Raw genomic sequence first — 23,498 nt, 5'->3', positions numbered from 1 at the left:
AATAAATACAACGACTCTGGAGACAATAACTGAGTTATTGAAAATGGAAGGAACACTTTTATACCTTGAAGACAGGAAAAAACACACAGATTTCCATAGCATAAATTTTGTCAACCCTTGCCACAAAAACAACAAAAAATAAAGCTGTATTGCGCTTGAAAAATTTATTCCGGTTATAAGCCCCCCCGGGTTATAGCCCCCCCCAATTCCGCTCATAGCCCGTCTTTATGTAAATACCCCCCCCCCCCTATAAAAAGGATACGGTATTCCATTGTAAGTATCCCCGCTCATAAGTCCTCCACCCCTTCAGTTGTTTCCCATAAATAAAATCACATTCTGGTGATCGTCGTATCTTTTAGGGTCAGAAGCCGAACTCATGGGCTCCTGTTAGGGTGTAAAATTTGTGGTTTGGTGTTAATAATAATAATAATAATAATAATAATAATAATAATAATAATAATAATAATAATGATAATGATAATGATGATGATGATGATGATAATGATATTGATAATGATAATGATAATGATAATGATAATGATAATGATAATGATAATAATAATAATAAAAAGTTCAAATCTTAAATGACTTCCGCCAGAGGTAAAGTGGTACCTTTTTGGGGCATTGAATGGAAAAAAATGAGAGGAATTAAATTTGCTACCGGCTTAGGGGTAAAATTTCCGAAAAGCAAGATTTTATGTTTACAGTGTCGATTCTCTTTTTATACCTCGTTCCGCGTTTTATACCCAGTTCGTAGTCTGTAGTCCGCAGTCGATGTTTTATACTGACCCGGTTAGAAGGCCTAGGCCGAATCTACTGAGAGTACTGAGATCTGACTGAGCAGATTTGGAGTGATATGGAAAGACAAAGCGAACTCTTTTTCAATGAAAACATACAAATACCGCCGAAAAACTAGACTTTTCTTGGAAGCCAGAGCTCTTGGTACTGTACTTAAGCCAGAGCAGATAAAGAAATAAATAATGAAAGAAAGAAGAAGGAAAGAAAAAAACAACCTGAGGACACGCCGGGGGAAAGAATCTTTGCGTGACGATTGCGTGACAAAATAGTTAGATTGTTAGAGCCCAGTCTCTCTCATTTGTGCGTGAGCTGACTCAAAACATTGGACTCAACCGGCCGCTTTTTGCCGGCCGCTTTGCTTCTTGTCAAAAGCTCGAAAGGTTCGGGGGGCATCAAGCGACCTTCCCTGTTGTTGGAGATTGTCATGGCGTCAAGGGCAGGTACGACAATAGTATGCATGTGTGGTTTATTTTAAAATAAGCTCTTCTTGATCGTCTGCTCATTGGTTAAGGCTTATGGTACCGTGATCACACCACTCTCAGCTTTTTTGTTGGCCAATATCACTGTGTGTTTGAAACGCAGAAATAAGCGTATTTGTGCAGGCTTGGAGCATTCCAAAGGTTCAGACTATTGAAGAAATGCTTAGAGCTGATCCCGAACTCGAGGCAATTCAATTTCGCAGCGATTTGGATGTACCGGGATTTTTGTGTGAGGAGATCGTAGGTTATCCAAGGTCATATCGTGCTTTGAGCCTAATTTGAACAAAATCCCTTCCCACTGGTAAAATCAAATATCAGTTTGAAATGCTCAAAAAATATGAAACTGTCAGATATCCATTTCATGGAGATCAGTTCGTATAAACTTGCGATTCGAAGCCTTGGTTTAATTTTTTTTTAAAACTGCCTTTTTCATGCCCAAACATATTTTCTTTCCCAGTGGCCGTTTTTACGCGGAATGCCCGCAGGGCAGGCCGTGTCTCGGTTTGGGTCGGGTATCTTTTTTTTTTCTTCATCGTAGCGACAAATCGCCTCATTAATTTATGCATTGAAATATGTCCTCCACTAGTAGGGATGTATTGTTCTGATTGTCTTCAACAGAAGCGGGCCAATCAAAATCTATTATTTAGGCACATATCACGAGAGAGGGGACCCACTCATCCCTTCCTGTGTGACGTCAAATCATCATTTGATTTATTCATTAAATTTACATTAAATTCAGCCCTCTCCCAGAAGGGATCTATTGTTTTGATTGTCTTGAACAAAAGCGGCCCAATCAAACTCCATTATCGGTGCGTATATCACAAGGGAGCAGACCCACTCATCTCTACCTGTGTGACGTCAAAGCAAATCATCATTTAGAAGGTTGTTTTCGTTCAATGGCGGCCACATGTACAGTGTATGAATTTAAGACTCTGATCTACCGTTTTGAGAAAGAAAACAAACGTTTTTCAAGCAGTGAATCGAAATAATAACTTCTAAGTAGTACTCGACAGTTTAAATGAAGGAAATTGGGAGAGTTCACAGCGAAGAAACTACGCTTTCATAAACAGATCGAGTAATTCAAGGCGAAGGAAACCAGACCAGTTCAAGTGGGGGTTATGACGTTATGGCATAATAATTTCTGGTATGATTCCCAGTAACACAACGATAAAATATCATGCAGTCTCTCTGAATAAAACCATTCAATTATTTCAATTGCGAAGGGAGGATAGTTTTTAAAAATCTGATAGATGGGGCTACATTAAGCTTTCCGTGTAAATGCCATTAGGGGGGCATCTTGTTATACTAGAGGACGCATTATTCGTCTGGACGAACTTGGGCAAATATTTGTTGTTCATCTGCTTATTCGTCTCTAGTATAAAGACAGGCACAAGACGGATTATGCGTCTAGACGAACTATCTTCCGTTGTTTGTCTTGAACGACGCACAACTGAAAATAGTTCGTCCAGACGGATAATGAGTCCTCTAGTATAAAAACGGCCACTGTCTGCTGGAGGCTTAAATACCCCAGGGAGGGGAGGGGTTACTCCCATATTTACATGAAGCCCGAAATATTATTATTTTATAGGCATTGTGTAATTGGTCTACTTAGGATGTAAATTTGCGTTGGCTTAAAAGTTTTAAAACAGGGTTCAAAAAATTATATATGGGAATCAGGCTTTCCAGCCTCCCCTCCCCCTACCCCTAAGGAAGGTTTGATACTCAGCCAGTTAAACGCATCCCAGCACTATTGGCCATTTTGATGTTGAGCAAGGGACTGGGTCAAGTTGCAAATTTTATCCATTTGATAACTTGACACTGATAATTTAATAATTTAACCAAGCTTTGTGCTCTTTAGATGAATAGTGAACAAGATATAAACCTTGAAACAGGGCGCCAAAAAATTTTTGCAGAAGCACCTAACACTTCACATGTTGGGCTTCTAACTTCTTGGCTTTTGGCCTTGTGGGCTCCTTGAAATTTGTCTTAGGCAACACCATTGAGATTTAATCTCTCTTTTGTAAAACATGTTTTTCTTTACTTCTTGAAATTTATGGACTCCATGCACACATGCTGTTCACATCCTTCTTTTTTTTTTTTGCTTCATCCATTTTTTTTTTCAGAGAAGTATTCAAATTTCCTCAAAGCTGTTGTACAACTGCAGTCTTTTCCTGTTGCCGTTGTGTACTTGATTCTCATCCCAACATCTTTGCTGTGGAAGCGATTCACTTCACCTCTAGGATTGCACAAGGTAAACAAGTTACAAAAAAATATATACAGTATCGTGCAAATTAAAGCTGACAGTCTCAACTCGAAACTTGATCCTCGATCAACATCGAGGCTCGAGTATCAAGTATCGAGACGCTCAAAGAATTTTTTGAGGATCTCGATTGCTGATGTAAAAAGGAACCCAACTGTGGCCTCGGATAAGATGTGTGAAAACTAATCACGTGAAAAGTTCTTTGTTTCCCTGTCTCGAAACTTGATGCACTTGACTCAAGCCTTGATACTCGAAGCTTTCAAGTTTCGAGGATTGAGGATCATGTCACAAAGTTCAAGTTTCGAGGGACTGTCAACTTACATTTGCACTGTACTGTATTAATGGAAAGGGAAATGGTGAAACCAAAAATACATTGTATTTAATAAAATAAATACAACAACTCTGGAGAAATAACTGATTCACATAAATGACAGGAAAACTTTTATACCTTGAAGACAGGAAAGAACACACAGATTTCCACTGATAACACAAATTTTAATTGTCAACCCTTGCCCAAAAAGGGTGGGAACTGAGTTAAGGAAGCAGGACATTCTGACATCCTTACTCCCACCCTTCACCACATGCGCAATCACATACTAACTGAATTTTGTTCCATTTGTCAGGTTTTAGTGGCATACAACTTTCTTTGTAGTGCCCTCAGCTTGTATTCTTTGGGTGTCATCGTCAAGGCATATTATCATGGAGGTTTGCTGTACACATTCGCCATGGTGCATGACAGCGATGTAAAGCATGCATTTTTTATCTACTTGATCACCAAACACCTTGAACTTCTGGATACAGTGTTTATGATCCTAAGGCACAGGCAGAGGCAGATCACATTTCTACATGTAAGTTGCAACTAGATTTAAACCTGTATATAATAATTATATTAATACTAGTAATAATTAAAGATTAGGGAGTGTGTTTGATGTTCTCAATCCCAGGCTCTTTGCCAAGTTGGTTATGATGTCATCCGCCCATGTAAAATCTGCTGGAGATGCCAGATATACGTCCCAAGATCCATTCATTCATTTGTTGATCAATTGATGTAATATATCAAACACGAGAAGGTGTTTCATCAGATATCCAAACACTGAGAAGTAGGTTGAAAAAACATGGTGCAGCTGCATTTTTTTAAATGACTTTGAGATGTTTGGATATCTGATGAAACACACTTTCAAGTGTTTGATATGGCTTCTCAAATGATCAATAATTCTTGGAAAAATTCAAGGCTGAAGTTGGCAAAATTTTATGGTAATTAAGAATACATATCCAAAACACGGTCACAGTAGTGATTTTCTTTGTTTTCTTTTGATGTATTATTAATGAGTTTGGGAATGTCCCATACAATCTTGACTCCAAATGCAATTAGGACTTGCGTTCTTTCTATGTCAAACACAATTAGAAATTTTTTAACTAAAATTTTTGATTTTGTAAATCCAAGTCCCGAAAAGATAGACTTTGTAATTTTTGTTAGCAGTATTTACTGAGTTAAAACACATTATTATTATTAAAACCAGGTTTCAGAAGAAACCTTTTTCAGAAAGATATTATAATTAATTTAATAATTAATAATAACAATAATAATTAATAATTTAATTAATCTTTTTCAGAGAGATGTAATTAATTTAACTTATGAATGTGCCCTCTCCCCCGACTCAGCTAAACTTAGGACAGAAAGGTGTGAATGAATGAGGCCAAATTTTGAGACCTAAAACTATTCCTAATCTAGAACTAGCCCCCCAAAAAAGTGCAATGTCCTGGGACGTGTTCAAGAAGAAAGGGAGTTTCAAAAAGATATATTAATTAATTTAACTTATGAATGCCCCCTCTTACCCCCCTCATTCCCCCTCCCCCTTTTGCCCGAGGGTACACAGTTATATACTCGGCACAGAAAGGTGCAAATGAACCTCAAAGAGTTCCCATTGTGCAATTCCAGAAAAAATCCATACCCACCCCATGGAAGATCATTGGAAATTCCTAGGGAAGGGGGGTCTTAAAAGTCAAAAATTTAGAAACAAAGTATGAAGCTAAACTGGAATTTTCTGGGGGGACTGGGGAGGCAAAACAAAAACCATTCCATGGGGGGAGTATGGATATTTTCTGGAACTACTTATTGTGCTTAAACTGGACCCTAAAAGGTCCAGTGTCCTAGGACAGCCCATTAATAGTTGAATCCTCCATTGTGATGTACTAGTTACTATAATTCAAGTTGGTGTTCATTTGATGGAAGCATGTACTAAAGCATAACTTTTAGGCTTAAAAAACTTGAAACTAAACTTGCTTATATAGTAGGCCTTGTATAATTAGGCCTAATGAAGCTTAATATTGCCCTCAGCCTGTTAGATTTAGTCTGGTGTAATGGTCTTCCACAGCTTTCTCGTGTTCAAGAAATCACATGATTTTGATCAATAACTGTTTACCAAATTCAACAAATCGTTCATAGGGGAGTGCGTGGCAGTAGAGTCTGATTTGCACTCAGCGCGGGATTTTTGCATTTTTAAAAAATATCACAACAAGTAGCTTCTGTAATTACTAAAGAACGTTTTTATATAAAAAAATTAGCTAACTTTCCGAAGATAAACGCGATTCAAACAGATGAAAACAGCTTCCTGTACTCTGCGACGCTATTTGAAAAAGTTGGGCCAACCATTTCAAACTGCTTCTCATCAACGTGTGCATGCGCCTGGAGTGACATAGTCCTTTAAATTCATTCATTCATTCATTCATTCATTCATTCGTTCGTTCGTCCGTCCGTCCGTCCGTCCGTCCGTCCGTCCGTCCGTCCGTCTATTCATTTATCATTCATTCGTTCGTTCGTTCGTTCGTTCGTTCGTTCGTTTATTTATTTATTTATTTATTTATTTATTTATTTATTTATTTATTTATTTATAGGTATACCATCACACCTCCATCTTGTTACTCAGCGACTATGCCCATAAGTTTACTCCATGGCCCGCCATTGGAGTGATGTTAGGAATGAACTCCTTTGTTCACGTCTTCCTCTACATGTACTATGGCCAAGCAGCTCTGCAGCCGACCCAACGACCGCAATGGAAGAAAAAAATGACTCAACTCCAAATGGTTCAATTTGTTGTTGGTATCGTGCATTCTTCGTTTGGTTACCTCCATCACGGTTTCTGCATTTTTAGTATATTTTATGCATTTACTATGTTAGGATTATTTGGTAACTTTTACTACCATGCCTTCTTGAAGGTTAGACGAGAGAAAAAAACTGAATGAACGTAAATGTCAGTGACGAATAGTGTGTATGTGCGATCTTTTCTTTTTCTTTGTACACTTTTTTTTTATATATAAGAGAACCTTTTTGCACAAGAACGTTGAGGCTGAGATGAACTAAAATTTAAGAACATACTAAGAACATTACTCAGGTTGAGAGTCAGTTGAGAGCATTTTTATTTTGACAAAATGTTTTTTTTTTAAATGAACAGTATAAAATAATACGGATAAAATAATACATGTGTGTTTTAAGGTGGCTTTATACCATTTCTTCAGTTTTTGCTGGTAGTGATACACATTTTTCTTGATGTTCTGGTTCTGTCGGCCCTGTGGAAATATCTGGGTTCAAACATAGTTTGGAGTACCTAAGGCCTTGCGCTTTGCTAAAAACACCGTTACAACTGGTAAACCCCGTTTCCATGACAACCAGCGGATGATACATCTATCGATTCCTTCACTCCTAGCTAGTTTCAAAATGGGTTTCTCCGAATTTCGCGCGATAAAATTTTGCAATTTTTTGTATAAAGCAGAGAGAAACTCCAAACTATCTCCTCGTAAAGTCAAAACAAATTTTGTACATACGTTTGACCAATTTCTGTAATTTTCGTTTTTGCCATTTATTGCAGTTGTCCATGAGTCTTCCGTGTATAATTCTCCCTAAGATTTTATGGAGTACAAATACCAGCTAAATCCTAACATTGAGACAATTTTCAGAAAAATTCACCGTGGAAAACTCGTCAAAATAGCCTTACTGACCCGGCGCCAGCATAATGAAAATTCCTGTATCAGTAAGAAAACTGTGCGCGCTCGCGCCATTTTAGTACCCAGTCGCCGCGCGCCAAATAACTGTATGGAGTCACCTTTAAAAGATGTGATAAATTTCTTTGTCGTCCTCTGCAAAACAACAACGTGAAATGACCACATTCAAGGTCTTGTGGAGAATGTGAACACATGGCGGTGAATTTTTCATTTTCCGGCTTTCTAAACTTGAATGCCACTCCTTCCAATTTGGTTCCTGGCCTTGATACTTCGCCCTTTTTGTAGAAGTTGAGCGGGTTGAAATAATCGCGAAGTAGCACAAATGAAATGAAGTTATATTTTCAGGCGACGCTTTAGTTGCTGTTGCCGTCGTCGCTGCTCAAGTTCGGTATTGTCTCTCTCCACCTAGGGCCAGGAGTACAAATAGGTACCGACGACATACAGGTGGGGGTGGGGAGGGGAACCCTGTGGTGGACTAGTATCCCATCCCGGGAGGAGTAGCGATACTCCCACAGAAACCTTAAGCTCCGGCCGTATGGGCCCAGCCTCGAAGTGCGACTTTACCTACCAGGCGGATTTTCACTCTCGGGTAAATTTTATGTGCGTCTGGATGTACATTGGGCTGGCTTTACATACGTTTGCAAAATAAGAAGCGACGTATTAAAGTAACGGCTCGATTGAACGGTTTCAACATTGACCAGCATTCGTTCAACAAAAGTTGAATGGATCTTGGGCAAATGTTGAACGGAGTGTTCAAACGACTTCAACACTATTCACCATTTTCGAGAACAAAGGAAATGTTGTATAGATCTTGAATAAAGGTTAAATCAATTTAAGTTTGATTCAACACGCTTTCAAAAAGCTTTTTCAACATTTTTTACACTTTCAACAATGTTGAACGACCTGTTCAGACTCCCCCGACATTTGGTTCAACAAAGAGTTGAATGCATGTTGAAGCAAATGTTGAAACCGTTTTACGTTTACGCACGCGGCTCACACATCGCCTCTTATTTTATTTACATACGTAAAACCATAAATTGAGGTCTGTACGCACATAAAATGGAAACAGTGGGAAACGGCCAACTTTACTCTGCCGATTATCTGCGAAAGAGACAGTAATCCTTAGAAATGATGCGCTTGGGAGCCATTCTTGAATTGAGGAGGGTATTACAATTGTAAAAAAGTGATGCACACGAGAGCATACCGGATGCATTGTTGGCAAACCGACTGGGTGTACACTAAGCATAAACGTTAAAAAAATTTGAGTGTTAATCCCCTTCCGCTCTGCGCTTTTCGAGATAGTACAAGAAACTTGGGTTTCTTAAAATCGGTGCCTACTAATACATAGGTATTTTTTAGTGCTTTATGACTATCTGGGTGAAGCAGATCTTCGCATGTTTTAGAGACAGTTTGGAAAGAAAATACCATACCTTGTTCTGTGTTTTAAAACTTTTACGAATTACTGTTGCTGGGTCATCTATGAAAATTGCGTGCTTACCCCTAATTTCCAACAACTCTTGCTAAGATCTGGTTTTCCCGCATAGCCATCAACCGCGCAAAAATAACTTTGTGTTAGTAAGTTCGTACTCAACTTTCCTAATTTCAAGTGAGCCCTCCTTGATTGGCATGAAAATTTAACGAATACAGGGTTGTCAAGGTATCAACGAAAAAGAAAATTACACAATTAAAATCAAATGGAATGGTTTAATTCTGTTCAAATTGCTCACTTAGCAATGATACAAGTTTACCTGAAAACATCTTGTGCGATGAATTTCCTAATTATTTCACAACTTATGTTTCTATTTACTTGCAAAGCATAAATTACACAATAACTGGTCTATTCCCAATACAATTTAACTAAAAGCGTTAGTTTATTTTTCAAAAAATGTTAGCTTTATGTGCTGCAAAAATGACCCTATTTGCGTGCAAACTCAACTTCATGAACTATTAAAAGGCAGCAGTCACTAAACAGAAAATTAACGGTCGTGGCTACGTACCTCGTCCCCAGGGACTTCGCGGTATTCAAAATGGCGGCACGGAGAAGACCCCGGAACACGCGGGAAAATACACCATTTTGTCACGTGACGCACTGGATTTTTGTCTTCGCTTCACTTTTTTCCGTGAAAAAGAAAATTATGGAAACAGCCATATTTGATCCTGTAAAAAGTGTAGTGAAGTGTGTTGTCACAATCGTGGAGTATTTTTGTTGTGTTTCAGGGTCTTCTCCGTGCCGCCATTTTGAATATCGCTAACACCATGGAAACGAGTTTGCGCCACCATCTCTATGCCTCTGCCTCCTAGACATTTACTGGGGGATGAATCGGAAATGGCTCCTTCATTTGCTTTTTCTTCTTGTTTACTCGTGTGTGGATGTACACTAGGACAGCTATGATGATGATAATCAAGATCACAACCATGGCGCTACCCAGAGCAAAGAAGAGCAAAGTGTGGCTTTTCCCTTGCGGACGAACAACTTCTGTGAAGGTACCATCTTCTGATTTATCCACATCACCGCCCATATTTGGAAAAGCGCTCTCAACCATCCCCACGTACTCTTGGTTCAGGTGCTCGCGTACAAACTCCTCCGTCAGTTTCTCGAACGTCTGGCATCTCCCCTCGCGAGCGCATCGCAGGAGCTCTGTACATATGTCGTGCAGCATAGCCATCCAGTACGGAACTTTGGCAGTCTTGTTGTCGTGGAAAGCATCGATGTAATACCAGAAGTAACCTGTGCGGCTGGTGACCCGACGAATCGCTGCTATTAGTGTAAGATACTCGCTCCAGCTCATCTCGTGAGGACAAAAAGCGGTGCTGATCGGAGTAAACGCCTGGCCGGCTGCATTCACTGCGGCGTCGCACTCTGTAGCGAGCGTGTAAAGGGCAGTTTCCTTGGCTTTTCCGTTCTTTCCGTACTGGCGAACACTGTTATCGCCGAGAACCAAGTGGTCTTCTGTGAAACCGTCGTAAGTGGTGACGTTTGGTCTATTTGTCCTGACTTCATAAACGGCTTCCACTTTGCACCAAGCAGGGATGCGATCAGCTCCCATGATTCCACGGATGAAGTCGCCATTGGACAGTTGGGACACGCGAACGACGCCCTTTGTCTGTTTCTCTACTTGCATCTCACCTGACACACAGCTTTTCTTATTGGTATTGCAATCATTGCACTTCCTATCGTCGTCGGACTCGGATTCATCCAAGTCGCCGCTGTTTTCGACCGCTTCGTAGTCGTAGTCGTCGTAGACATCGTCGCCCCAGTCTTGATCCTGAGCCAACGTACCTGAGAGTATCATCCCGATCATGAGCATCGAAAAAATAAGTGATTGTCTCATGCTAACTGTCTTTATCGCTTTCATGAACTCTAAGAAAACAAAGAACAAATGTTGTAATAATGCAAGCGTTTCCATTTTCGAGATATGAATGCTTGATTTTATCAACAGCCCATCCCACCCCCACCCCTCCCCTCCACGTTTATTAACTAAGTAAGAGAAAGAAAGTGACTTAAGGCTGAGAGGGGCTTGGGTAGAAAATGAAGAGAAAGATGAACACCAGGGACGAGATAGGCGGGGGGGGGGGGGGAGGAAGGGGAGGGGAGAGGACAAAGTTGAAACACCTTTACAGAAGCTAATCCGACAGCCATATTGGAGTCAAGAAGAATCAAAATAACCCTGACCACTTTTTCTTGAAGTTTTCCTCAGTAGAAACACATCAAAGACTCATGCTTAAAACTGGAGGACAGAGAAAACAAAAACATTATGGTTGATCTCCATCGTTCAGTTGACGCTTTGGAAGAAGACCTCGCGAAGACAACTGTACACAGAAAACTAAATGTAGCAGCAACAACTTAGAATCGACAACGTGTGACCCCTCTTAAGTCGTTTTCCATTAAGCCACATTTTAGGTTTGTAATTCCAGAAACGTACGTGTCAAATCAAAGGATTTCCTAGACAGGCGGGGAGCCTTGTTTCAGTCAGTTTTTAAAGTTTACAATCTCATGCATTTGTAGATAGAATCAATTGTATAATATAATGCTCTAGAAGCCAACAAAATTGCTATTGCTCTGATCATAGACCGCAAGCAGTCTCTCTTTTGCTCGAGAATCCGCGGGGAAGAACGCAATATTCACGCGCGTGAGCGGCTTCTACTCGCGGTTTTGCCCCTTACGCGCGCGACTCGTCCCTCGAATATTGTGCTCGCTCAGTTTTTGCGTTCTTCCCAGCGGATTCTAGAGTAAAAGAGAGAGCCAGACCTCACGCAGCCTACTCTTATCACGACTGAAACTTCGTTTTTATCTCAAATAAGTTTAACCTTGTTTGAAAAGCCGATGGCCGAGGTAGGAAAGTTTAAACTCAGGCTTCAGGCTCCGTTAGTGCGGCAGGGATTTTTCGAGAAGAGTTTTTCTGAGTACTACTGTACTCAGAAAATTGAATAGATTACTTCTCATTTTAAGAACAAATTGAAAACGACTTCAACCAAATATGCCTCAGCTTCAGTGATACCGTTACGCTGATTACCTTTTCCCAAAAAGGTTATTCACGGAGAGAAAAACAAATTGACACCTTAGAGACAATTACACACTTATAGAAGGAACGAAGTGCAAGCTGACTGGTCTTACCTAGTACTAAAGCATGTAAAAAGCGAAACAAAAACGAGTACTATACTCACCCGAAAAAATGAAATCCAATTGAGAATGATTATTTTCTTGTTGCTTCGCGCCTTAAATTACAGGACTGATTGCTATGCTGTCGTATTTACATAGCTCCTAGTTTTAGTAACCAGGCCCCTCTCTAAACAAAATTGTCGCAGACGACGTGACTTGGTTGTCTTCCTCTCGTGCTTCATCCTCCTTCTTAAGTTTAAATAGTAGCCAGGAGATAAACAGCTCACGTCTTGTACGTAGGCTATTTTCATTAAGCCACAGAAGTGAAAAGCATCAAATGATCACTAAATGGTAAAACGAAAATGTTGGTCAGTTGCGTGGCACTCATATAAAGATTTGAAGAAATTCCAGAAGTTTTGGGCTTAGCCTTTCGTTAGTTTAAAACAAGAGAGGATGACTCTATTGTGGAAACCATTGACTTCCACTCAGTAGAGGACTAAACCAGAGGCGCCTGGAATTTCTACTAATTTTTGGCACTTCTCCGCCATTAACCCAACTTTTATAGCTCAAATGTCGCTATTTGATCAAAAATCAAATTCATCAAAATAAGGGAAATGATCCGCCAAAGAAAAATTGTCTTGATGTTTACACAAATTTACATAGTAAGTACCCTAACTAAGACATGAAAAAGTGAGGAGAAGATACATGTTGATACAACCTAATAAAGGAAGCAAGAATCCCCAACTGCGCCCAAACCAAGAAAGCAGCGCATGTTTTTTCAGTTCAAAAGGAAATTGTCTTTTTATCAAGTTTTGATTTCTGAAAGGAAACGCTAGCAGACAAGAATACACAACGTATCCTGACCTCTCGATTAAGCTCTCCACTCGAATAAGCACAAGGGACTGTAGTTTCTCACAAGGGACTGTAGTTTCTCACAAGGGACTGTAGTTTCTAAATTGGGCGGCAATATTTTGATGTGAGTGCTAAGTTAACTTTAATAGTTGTACCAAGCGGCCCTATTTTGCCTTTGATGTTAGCCGCATAGGCTCTCTTAATCACGCTGTGCCTCCGCGCAGTAGATTTAACTTGTGAACTAAACTTAGGTTTAACACGATGGCTGAGGCGGTTATGTGGTACAAAGCCCAAAACGAGCAGAGATAAACAGCAAAAGGAAGTACTTCACCCATTCATTGCCCCAGACTAAATTTTGAATTATTCTAAGGCCGCGAAATAAAAACCGATTTTCAAATAGAAACGGAGGACTTACAACATGATTGTTACTGCTTTAATGTAGGAGAAACTTACGGAAGCAGTGAACGTTCAACTCTCAATGTGACCTTAGATTGAAGACTTAAATAAATAAGTGTATTAAGTAAATAAAGAAACAAACAAAATATATCGCTCTTTTGTTGGTCATATCGCTGTCAAAGCAGGCAACTACTGTTGTTTAACAAAACAGGAAGTTTCTAACGTTGAACTTATCACATCTCTCAGCCCGTTGTCATGGTTTCTTCAGCGTGGTGCTTTTCTGTCTGACCCATTCCAAGGCTAAAAGGAAGTAAATAAAAGACGGCTGCACAAAGGCTTGTTCCAGCAGAGACGAAATTTTCCGAATTATCGTTCGACGAAATGCGCCTTTCCTCCAGCAATATACTTGCCTTCTTTCTTAACCTTCAATTGTAACAACGTATAAGTAAAAGTCGGCTTCGGTGCTGCAAGGTTTTTGTTTGATCTAATCACAAACACTTGGAACACTTTTGCTATGAAGTGCACGGAAAGGACTTCAAAGAGCCTCCTATACACAGATGTACCACTGCCTTAATTATCCTTGAAACTACAGTACAGTTTTACTTAAAAAGCGACATAGTCAACTTAGATATTACGAAACTAAAGGTTAAGCTACTCAGTTTTTGCAAATCAAATGAATGCGAGTGTGGCAAACGAATAATAAGGAAGCGGCTAGCTGTTTTAATGTCCTTTATTTGTCTGCAGCCTTCTTCCCTCGTGTTCCCTGCCAGAGAGGTTTCTCTTCCGTTAAGTCTGTTTTGGCTGCTTACCAGTTGAGTTCGAAGTCGTTGATTGCATTAGTTATCATTCGATTTTATAAGCTGTTGATGAGACAGTGACTCAGGAGTATAACAAGCAAATCTGACAGATACCGGAAATTCTATATCGTGATCACTTGTTCGCGTGCACTGATCGGATTTATCTACTGATCGCTTTAAAAAAAGCAGATTAAGAAATAAAACGTTCCACTGCCTTACTGTTAATTATCCTTGAAAATACAATACAGTTTTACCTGAAAATCGACATAATCGATTTGGATATTACAAAGCATAAGTAACTTTTTGCAAATCAAATGAATGCGAGTGTGACACACTATTAATAATTTGTCTGCAAAGTTTTCCCTGCGGCAGAAGTTTCCTTTCCGTTAATTCTGTTTTCGTCTGCGAAAACTTCTTGCTGCCAGAGTATCAGCGCCAGTTGCACTGAAAAGAAAACTGCAGTTTGCTGTTCTCTTACTGCAGGAAAGAGATCTATTGTTTATAGAAAGGCACAAATAAATTGGAACTTCTGTTTTCTCTGAAACGAAATGTGGGACTGTCAAACGCGTGCAAAAAATTCACCAGGTTTTACTGGCCGGAGTGGACTGGATTTGCTATTAAAACATCATGATTAGCAGGACCCTCATAACAACGAATAATTCTTATTAAATCAGCTCTGTCCGTTTTGCAAGTTGTTTTATAACATAATATTTCATAGACCTTATAATCATATGATTTACCATATAACTGCATAGAACATCGTTTTACTTGCAAGTCCATCTTCTAGTGAATGTTACGTCTTGCCCAGTGTAAATACATTCGATCTTTTACTCTAGGGCTGGTTGTCACCTACAACCCACGTAAATTGTAAATGTTTTTCTTTTTTTTTTTTAATTTATTTAGTGCACAAACAAATTACAACACACTAGTTAATAAATACTACTTGTAAAGTACTAATTGAACTATTCACAATACAGTGCTAAAAAAAATACGAAACTACTTACAATGCGATATTACTAACAAAACGAAACGATACTTACGCTACTAAGAACAATATTAACACTGCGATACAATACAATTACTTACAAATTGATAAATTTAATTTAGTTGCTTACAAATGGATAGTATATGAATTTGCACGGCTAGACTCCAAATATTAATTGTTTAAAAAGTTGAACCATTTTTTATTAAAAGAAAGTAGTTTATTGGTCATAATCGCAATGTATTTTTCCAATTCAATTTTTTCGTTAACGAGGGTGACAAAATCTGTGAACTGGGGTCTTTTGCCATCTTGTACTGCATTAATGTAAAGATAATATTTTTCAATTGTGATCAGATGATTTAGGGTTAAACCGGCCGGACGATGTGAATTTTAAAACCCCATATATAATTTCGTTTTGCTCCAAAGCAATGTTTCCTCTACATATAGCGTTGTACCACTTTGTAAATTTATTCCAAAAGGATTTAGCAATTGGACCATTTGTAAATGTTTTTCTGTCTCTCTGTTTTTTTCTCCGTTTATGAAGGAACAAAAATTCTTGGAAAATGAAACTACAGAAATGTATTTGAAAATCGTTATTCAGTCGCGGAATTGTTCTCTTACCGAGTTTCCTTGTTTCAGCAAAGAGCAACATTTCTAATTCGCTCTATACTGCAAACGTGAAAACACGAGTTCCGTTTCATCGTTGTTTGCCAATATTTCCAGAATAAACAAGCACGAGGGGAATACGATCAAGTCACGTCGTGGCTGCGACGTTTTTATTTAGAGAGGACTGGTTACTAAACTAGGGAATACATAAATGCCACAGCCGGCGGTCAGTACTGTAGTAATCAAGCTAAGTTCTCTTGTACAACTGGTTAAGTAGTCGCTGATTCAATCTTTCGGGTGAGTGTAGTACTTGATTTTGTTTCTCCTTTAACGTGCTTTTGTCAAGACCAGTTAGCTTGCACTTCGTTTCTTCTCGAAGTGTCAATGTTCTTTTTTTTTTTTTTGGCTGAGGTTTTTCTCAATTTGTCACGCGGGATGTGCACCAACAATCAGAATTATGGGAATGCAAATTTAAACAATCAGTATAGTATCACAAATGGTTCCTGTCTCCAAATTAAAGGTAATAACGTAAGGATTAAAGTCTCCGTGTGCAGCATAAGCACGAGGTATTCTTCTTCACAAATGTTTTCCGTGTATTTTATTCAAAAATATAAAAAGCGGAACATTGAAAAGCGTACGAACATCGATTACAAACCTTATCACCAGCGCTATTTATATTCTAGGCATGTAATGTCAGTAAGTGTAAGATTACGAAGTGTCCTCGTTTCATCAAGTAAACAGAAAGACAAACAGACAAAAAGCTTTCCTAAATGAAACCTTTTAGTAAAAATTGTCAATCACGCCTTTTATTTCTTTTTTTTTTTGGGGGGGGGGGGGGGGGAGGGAGGGGGAAGGGGGGAGGTGGATTCCCAGTAGCGCTTAGGTATCAATTCGAAAGAGTCTGGGGGGGGGGGGAGTGGATTCCCATTAGCGCTTAGGTATCAATTCGCACACAATCTGTCAGTCAAAGGGTAATTTCTTCGCCGTGAACTCTCCAACTTCCTCTACCGTTTAAACTTTCGAGTACTTCTTAGAAGTTATTCTTTCGATTTACCGCTTCAAAAAAGTTTGTTTTCTTTCTGAAAATGGCATATAAGAGTCTTGAAGCGTGAAATTAACAGCAAATTTATTACGTATCAGTTGTTAGCCCTATTTGAAAAATGAGGAGTTTCGTACAATTCGTGCACATTTTAGGCGTTGTAATGGTTTAAGTAAATTATATACTGTACATGTATGTTCCAGTTTAAAGGATAAATTGTTCTGTTGCACTGCACTACTTACTATACATGATAATTTTTAAAGTTGTGAAACTGAGTTTGCATGGGGCAGATAGTTTAAATTTTACGACTGGTGTTATTAAGAAAAAATGAAGCGTATAAAGTTTAATTCCACTGTCCATTCCATTCTATTTATGGTGGGGGGATCGGGGACATTTGCTGTCCAATTTGAGGATCTCTTCCCGTCCGGGAATCATTTTCGGTCCAATTTGGGGATGATTTCCGGGCCGGGGATCATTGTACAGATTAATTTAATACTTACCTGAGAAAGTGTTTAAACCCCGGTTCCCTGATTTGAAATGTTTGATGAAAAGATTGACGACACTGAATGCAAGCAAATATAAGCTTAACTTTAATACAAGAAAGCCATAAAGGCGCAATAAATGGCCTCAATTTATTCCCATTGTACGCCTCGCAGATTTTTTAAACCTATCCTCCCTTCGCGATTGAGCTAATTGTAGTTTTAGGTAGAAAGATAGCGTGATATTGCGTTACGCTACTTGAAATCATATCGGAAATTTATTTATGTATGATGAGGTAATGACCGAGCCACACAGATACAGACCTTACTCACGTTTACTATTGCAACATTGCTTTATAGCGTCAAACTATCCGGGAGGCCATGGCACAACGATATTTACAGCCAAACGACTTCGCACGGTCAAAAACAAAATGCGAACGAGCTCAAAACACCCTCAGATGTTTCTCTATCGTATCTTCTCCTTTACCCTCCTTCCATTTCACACGAAATCTCTGCTAACTTGAACCAGAACCTGTTTCCATACGAGCCTTTCAACACAGCTACTTGTCTCACCAAAATAAAAACGTGCGAACCTGGTACGAACTCTATACATCGATTTCACGTTCATGAGAAGTAGAATATATGTTTCAACACAGTATCTTCTTCTCAAGAAGAAGCCTAAGGACTGTGAGAGTTTAACTTCAAACTTTTCCATCAAGGCCATCGTTTTAAGCATAACGTGTCTTTGATGTGCTTCTTGGAAAATTTCGAGGGAAAGTAGTCAAGAGTATTTTGATTCTTGTCGACTTCAAAACTTGCTGTCGCGAGTCTGTTGAGGCGTTTCAACTGAGCTCTTTGGCCTTCTGGGAAGGCGTAGCCACTATGCAACCGTGTTGTACCTAAGTCCGTAAATCGGAAGCTTTCGGAATTGCAGAATTTACCCGAAGTTGGGTCGAGTTCACCACGACTGGTTGACGAGATCTCAGTCGGCTTTATTCGTATGGAAGGTCCTTGTATTCAATTCAATATGGCTGCCGCGCTTCTCATGCGTGGATTCTCAAGTTCATATCGAAGAAATTCCTGTTCGAGATTGTGTCAAGACGAAACATGTGCGATCGCAAACAAGATCTCCCAAATCATCACATGAGCTGTAGACGTTCACGGAAATTTTTGCGTTCTCCTGGCAATCCACTTTACAAAGTACTTCAGGTTTGAATTTAAATTTTACCGTGCTTTATGTTAAATTGATCGATTTGTCATCTTTCAAATAGCTTTGGCGAAATTTTCGAAAAACGTACTCAGTTTAAGTGAGAAGTTGTGCTTTAGTGACCCGCAGTTTGCTTGGATCGGTGGCCTTCATGTTGCTTCACTCGAGGCGAAAATTGAACGAATTTGCTTTTCAGGTGTGAACACAGGTCTGTCTGAATTAATTTTCCAATAAAGAAAGCTTATTGCCTGTTTATCTGTGTGTCTTGATTCACGGAATTTCTTCACCATGCGATCTTATGTAAACCATGGGAGAGCCAAGCCATATCTATTACTGTCCCCTATGTATTAAAGTGTAAACAAACTGAAATCCTCCAGCGCATACCAAATTCGCCCATATGACAACACGATCAAATTGCGCGGCACAATTTTGGCACTCATTAGAGCTTTTTATTTACCACTCTAAATTTTATACAACATTGCTTTTTGCTGCTATATTCTACAAAAATAAAGCAGTAGCCACATGCAGTCATAGACTGCCTTTTATTTACCCAAGCTCCTCTCAGCCTCAATTCATTTTGTTAACGTATTTAGAGGGAGTGGCAGAATTACCTTATTAACTCTGTTGATAAAACCAAGCATTCACATTTCGAGAATGGAAATGCTCAATTATTAAAAGAATTGTTCTAATTTTCTTAGATTTCATCCAAAGCGATAAAGAGAGCATGAGGCAATCACTGATGTTTCCGATGCTTATGATCGGGATGCTACTCCCAGGCACGTTGGCTCACAAGAATTGCAAAGAGTGTGACAATTGTTGCAATACCAACTGTGTGTCTGGTGAGATGGAAGTAGAGGAACAGACAAGGGGCGTCGTTCGCGTCTCCCAGCTGTCCACTAACGACATCATCCGTGGAATCATCGGAGCTGATCGCATCCCTGCTTGGTGCAAAGTGAAAGCTGTCTTTGAAGCCAGCAGAAACAGACCAAACGTCACCACTTACGACGGTTTCACAGAAGACCACTTGGTTCTCGGCGATAACAATGTTCGCCAGTACGGAAAGAACGGAAAAGCCAAGGAAACTGCACTTTACACGCTCGCTACAGAGTGCGACGCCGCAGTGAATGCAGCCGGCCAGGCGTTTACTCCGATCAGTGCCTCTTTTTGTCCTCACGAGATGAGCTGGAGCGAGTATCTTACATTAATGGCAGCGATTCGTCGAGTCACCAGCCGCACGGGTTACTTCTGGTATTACGTCGATGCTTTCCACGACAACGAGACTGCCACAGTTCGATACTGGAAGGCTACGCTGCACGACATATGCACAGAGCTCTTGCGGTGCGCACGCGAGGGGAGATGCCAGACGTTCGAGAAACTGATGGAGGAGTTTGTACACGAGCACCTGAACCAAGAGTACGTGGGGATAGTTGAGCGCGCTTTTCCAAATATGGGCAGTGATGTGGATAAATCAGAAGATGGTACCTTTACAGAGATGGTTCGTCCACAAAGGAAAAGCCGCACTTACCTCTACCTTGCTGTGGGTAGTGCTACTGCTATGGCCCTGATTGTCATTGCAGCAGCTGTGTTTGTGTACCGCGCACGAGCAGCCAGGAAGATAAAGGGCGCAAATGAAGCTGACCAAAACGACCATGGTCGAGCTAAAGCCAGCGAAGTGGAGACATAGAGATGGCGCGGAGCAAGCATTACAGTGCAGCCTAACCAGTAACAGCTGATCGCCCCAAGTTCTAGTCAAGTCGTTTCAATCCTGATGTTAAGTTGTGGACATTTTTAATTATAGCACGTAGCATCTAAGTTGATTATGTCGCTTTTCAGGTAAAATTGCATCGTAGTTTCGAGGATAATTAGCAGTAAAGCAACAGAACGTTTTATTTCTTAATTTGTTTTTGTACGAGTGACCAGGCATAAAAATAACAACTCGTAAAACATGCCGGTGTTTCCTGAGTACGCATTTTTATTTCGAATTACAGCTGTTTTAAATGCACTCACAAGTAATTATGTAATGTTTAAAACACGAGCAGAAGTGTTTTATCGGGATTTAAAACCACGAGGTGCAGCCGAGTGGTTTTAGACCCGTTTTTACACGTGCTGCGAGTTTTTTGAACGGCTTCAAAAACATTCCTGGAAAAGCGTGTGTCAAAAGAGTTCATAACAATGATGCTTTTTATGAACGTTGGAAATTAGCACACGAGAAAAACATTAAACATCGCATACTAATAAGAAGGAGTGTTTGTCGTGTTTTAAAACCACTGCACGTGATGTTTTATCGACCTTATGATAGGTCAATGGGCTTATAAATTTTTAATGAGTTTTTGAAAGCTAATTAGTGATTGCTGTGTACCGTCTCAGTTCAGTTTTCTTAATTAGGTTGATTTGGGGATTTTTTATTGAGAACACGACGTAGCACAAGTATTTTTTTTTAAATTTGTATCATGGCTGAAAGGTAGATTAAGTCTTAAAGGCAAAAAAAATTAAACCGTTCATATTTTACTATGAAGCGTCATTTTTAAAGTGTTTTAACTAAGCTTCCATCTGCTTCCTATCTGCTGTACAGAAAAAAATGGCGACTGGTACATTTAACCATAATTCTTAGCATACAAGAAGCCAAAAAACACTTATAAAAACACAGAGAAGTTTCAAAAACTTCAAACCTAGCATACACAACGTTGTTAGTACAGGAACAAATTTCGCAAAAAAAAAAATAAATAAATAAATATATAAAATAATAATAATAACAATGCCTTTCTATATGTCTGTTGGCTATGTTAGGTTCGCAAGGTATTGTGGTAAGACGTACAGCCGCCATCTTTTTTCCGTTCGGTGAATTCCGAGAAGCACGAGAAGGATAGTCACGCGAGAAGAACACGCGTGTGCGCGCGAGAATCATCTTCCTCACTGAACCACTGTGCACAAGCGGTTTTTCGCTCGTCTGCCAAAAAACAAAAGTTTCCTTAACGTGACTCGACTCCATACTTGGCGCGCGGCGACTGGGTACTAAAGTGGCGTGAGCGCGCGCAGTTTTCTAACTGATACGTGAATTTTCATTATCCTGGCGCGCGAAACAAGGGCAGTTTTAGCCTGAAAAGTAAGGCTCTTTTAACGAGTTTTCCACGGTGAATTTTTTCTGCAAATTGCCTCAATGTTAGGATGTAGCTGGTATTTGTACTCATAAAAATCTTTGGCAGAATTATACATGGACAACTGCAATAAATGGCAAAAACGAAAACTACATTTGAACCCAGATATTTTCACAGGGCTGAAAGAACCAGAACATCAAGAAATATATATATATCACCACCAGCGAAAACTGAATAAATGGTATAGAGCCACCTTAAATACCCTGTTTTTCGAAAAACGCATTTACATTACATGAGAACTGACCAGGCTATATCAAAACTGACTAGAATGTGTTACAAATCCAGAGTTACGTAATGACAGCTCAAGTACAGCGACAGTTGCCTCCTGCCCCATCTTCTGTCTCCATGGCAACAAAACCTGATAGACCTGTTCTCGTGAGCGATGTGGGTACTTCTTTTTCACGTCTCGTATTTCCTGCTTGGCAAAAGCTATTAAAGTTGTGTAAGTGGTCGAGAAGTGCCAAAATTTGAAGAAATTCCAGAAGGTTCGGGTTTAGCCCTGCATTTAATAGTGGAAAACAAGAGAGGATGACTCTATTGTGGAAAACCATTGACTTCCACTCAGTGAAGGACTAAACCCGAAGCGTTTGGAATTTCTACTAATTTTAGGCACTTCTCCGTCATTAACCCAACTTTTATAGCACAAATATCGCTACTTGATTAAAAATCAAGTTCATCAAAATAAGGGAAAATTAATGATCCACCAAAGAAAAAATGTCTTGATGTTTACACGAATTCTCCCGATAAGGACCCTAACTAAGACATGAAACAGCGAGGAGAAGATACATGTTGATACAACCTAATAAAGGAAGCAAGAATCCATAATAACGCTCAAAGCAAGAAAGCAGCCCGAGTTCTCTCAGTTCAAAAGGAAATTGTCTTTTTATCAAGTTTTAATTCCTGAAAGGAAACGCTAGAAGATTAGGATACACAACGTATCCTGATCTCTCGATTAAGCTCTGCACTCGAATAAGCACAAGGGACTGTAGTTTCTAAATTGGGCGACAATCTTTTGATGTGAGTGCTAAGTCAACTTTAATATAGTTGAACCAGTAAAATTTCATCAACCAAGGCTCTCCTACGTACTCATGCTGTGCCTCAGCGCAGTGAAGTAAGTTTGTGGACAAACTTAGGTTTAACACGAGGGCTGAGGAAGTTATGTGGTACAAAGCACAAAACGAGCAGATATAAACAGCAAAAGGAAGCACTTCACCCCCGGCGCCGCCCCACTGACCATTAAGGTCAGACTTTTTCTAAGACCGCGAAATAAAAACCGATTTTCAAATACAAAAGGAAGACTTACAACATGATTGCTTTAATTCAGGAGAAACGTAATGAAGCACTGAACGTTCAACTCTAAATGTGACCTTAGATCAAAGTCTTATAAATTAGTACATGAAGTAAACAAAGAAACAAACAAAATATATCGCTCTTTTGTTAGTCATGTCGCTGTCAAAGCAGGCAACTACTGTTGTTTAACAAAACAGGAAGTTTCTAACGTTGACTGACCTATCACATCTCTTAGCCCGTTGTCATGGTGTCTTCAGCGTGGTGCTTTTCTGTCTAAAAGACGGCTGCACATAGGCCCGCACATAGGCTTGTTTCAGCAGAGACGGAATTTTCCCAACTATCGTTCGACGAAATGCGCTTTGCCTTCACCAATATACTTGCCTTCTTTCTTAACCTTCAATTCTAACAATATACGAGTAAAAGTCGGCTTCGGTGCTGCAAGGTTTTAGTTTGATCTCATTACAAACACTTGGACCACTTTTGCTATGAAGAGGAAAGGATTTCAAAGAGTCCCGGCCCCTACACAGACGTTCCACTCTACCTTATCCTTGAAACTACA

At 39.6% G+C, this 23,498-nt stretch overlaps 2 protein-coding genes, 1 long non-coding RNA gene and 1 pseudogene across 3 annotated transcripts in view; 3 read left to right on the top strand and 1 right to left on the bottom strand.

The window, feature by feature from the left end:
• Positions 1–23,498, top strand: part of LOC146480139 (uncharacterized) — a 110,833-nt gene that overhangs the window by 39,684 nt on the left and 47,651 nt on the right. The gene's annotated exons all lie outside the window — the stretch shown is intronic.
• LOC146480148 (very long chain fatty acid elongase 5-like) lies at positions 1,097–7,039 on the top strand. The gene is made up of 4 exons (XM_085110006.1): positions 1,097–1,238; positions 3,401–3,528; positions 4,161–4,385; positions 6,433–7,039. Exons 1-4 carry the CDS (start codon positions 1,223–1,225, stop codon positions 6,778–6,780), a joined length of 717 nt encoding a protein of 238 aa, XP_084966132.1. The 5' UTR covers positions 1,097–1,222; the 3' UTR covers positions 6,781–7,039.
• Positions 9,819–10,944, bottom strand: LOC146480147 (uncharacterized; annotated as a pseudogene).
• Positions 19,193–20,438, top strand: LOC146480146 (uncharacterized). Its single transcript, XM_085109993.1, has one exon. The coding sequence runs from the start codon at positions 19,219–19,221 to the stop codon at positions 20,176–20,178; it is 960 nt and encodes a 319-aa protein (XP_084966119.1). The 5' UTR covers positions 19,193–19,218; the 3' UTR covers positions 20,179–20,438.

The sequence above is a fragment of the Pavona decussata genome, unplaced genomic scaffold (genome assembly GCF_977016875.1).
Source record: "Pavona decussata unplaced genomic scaffold, jaPavDecu1.1 SCAFFOLD_55, whole genome shotgun sequence".
NCBI classification, from domain to species: Eukaryota; Metazoa; Cnidaria; class Anthozoa; order Scleractinia; family Agariciidae; genus Pavona; species Pavona decussata.
This window is presented reverse-complemented; position numbering and strand designations above follow the sequence as displayed.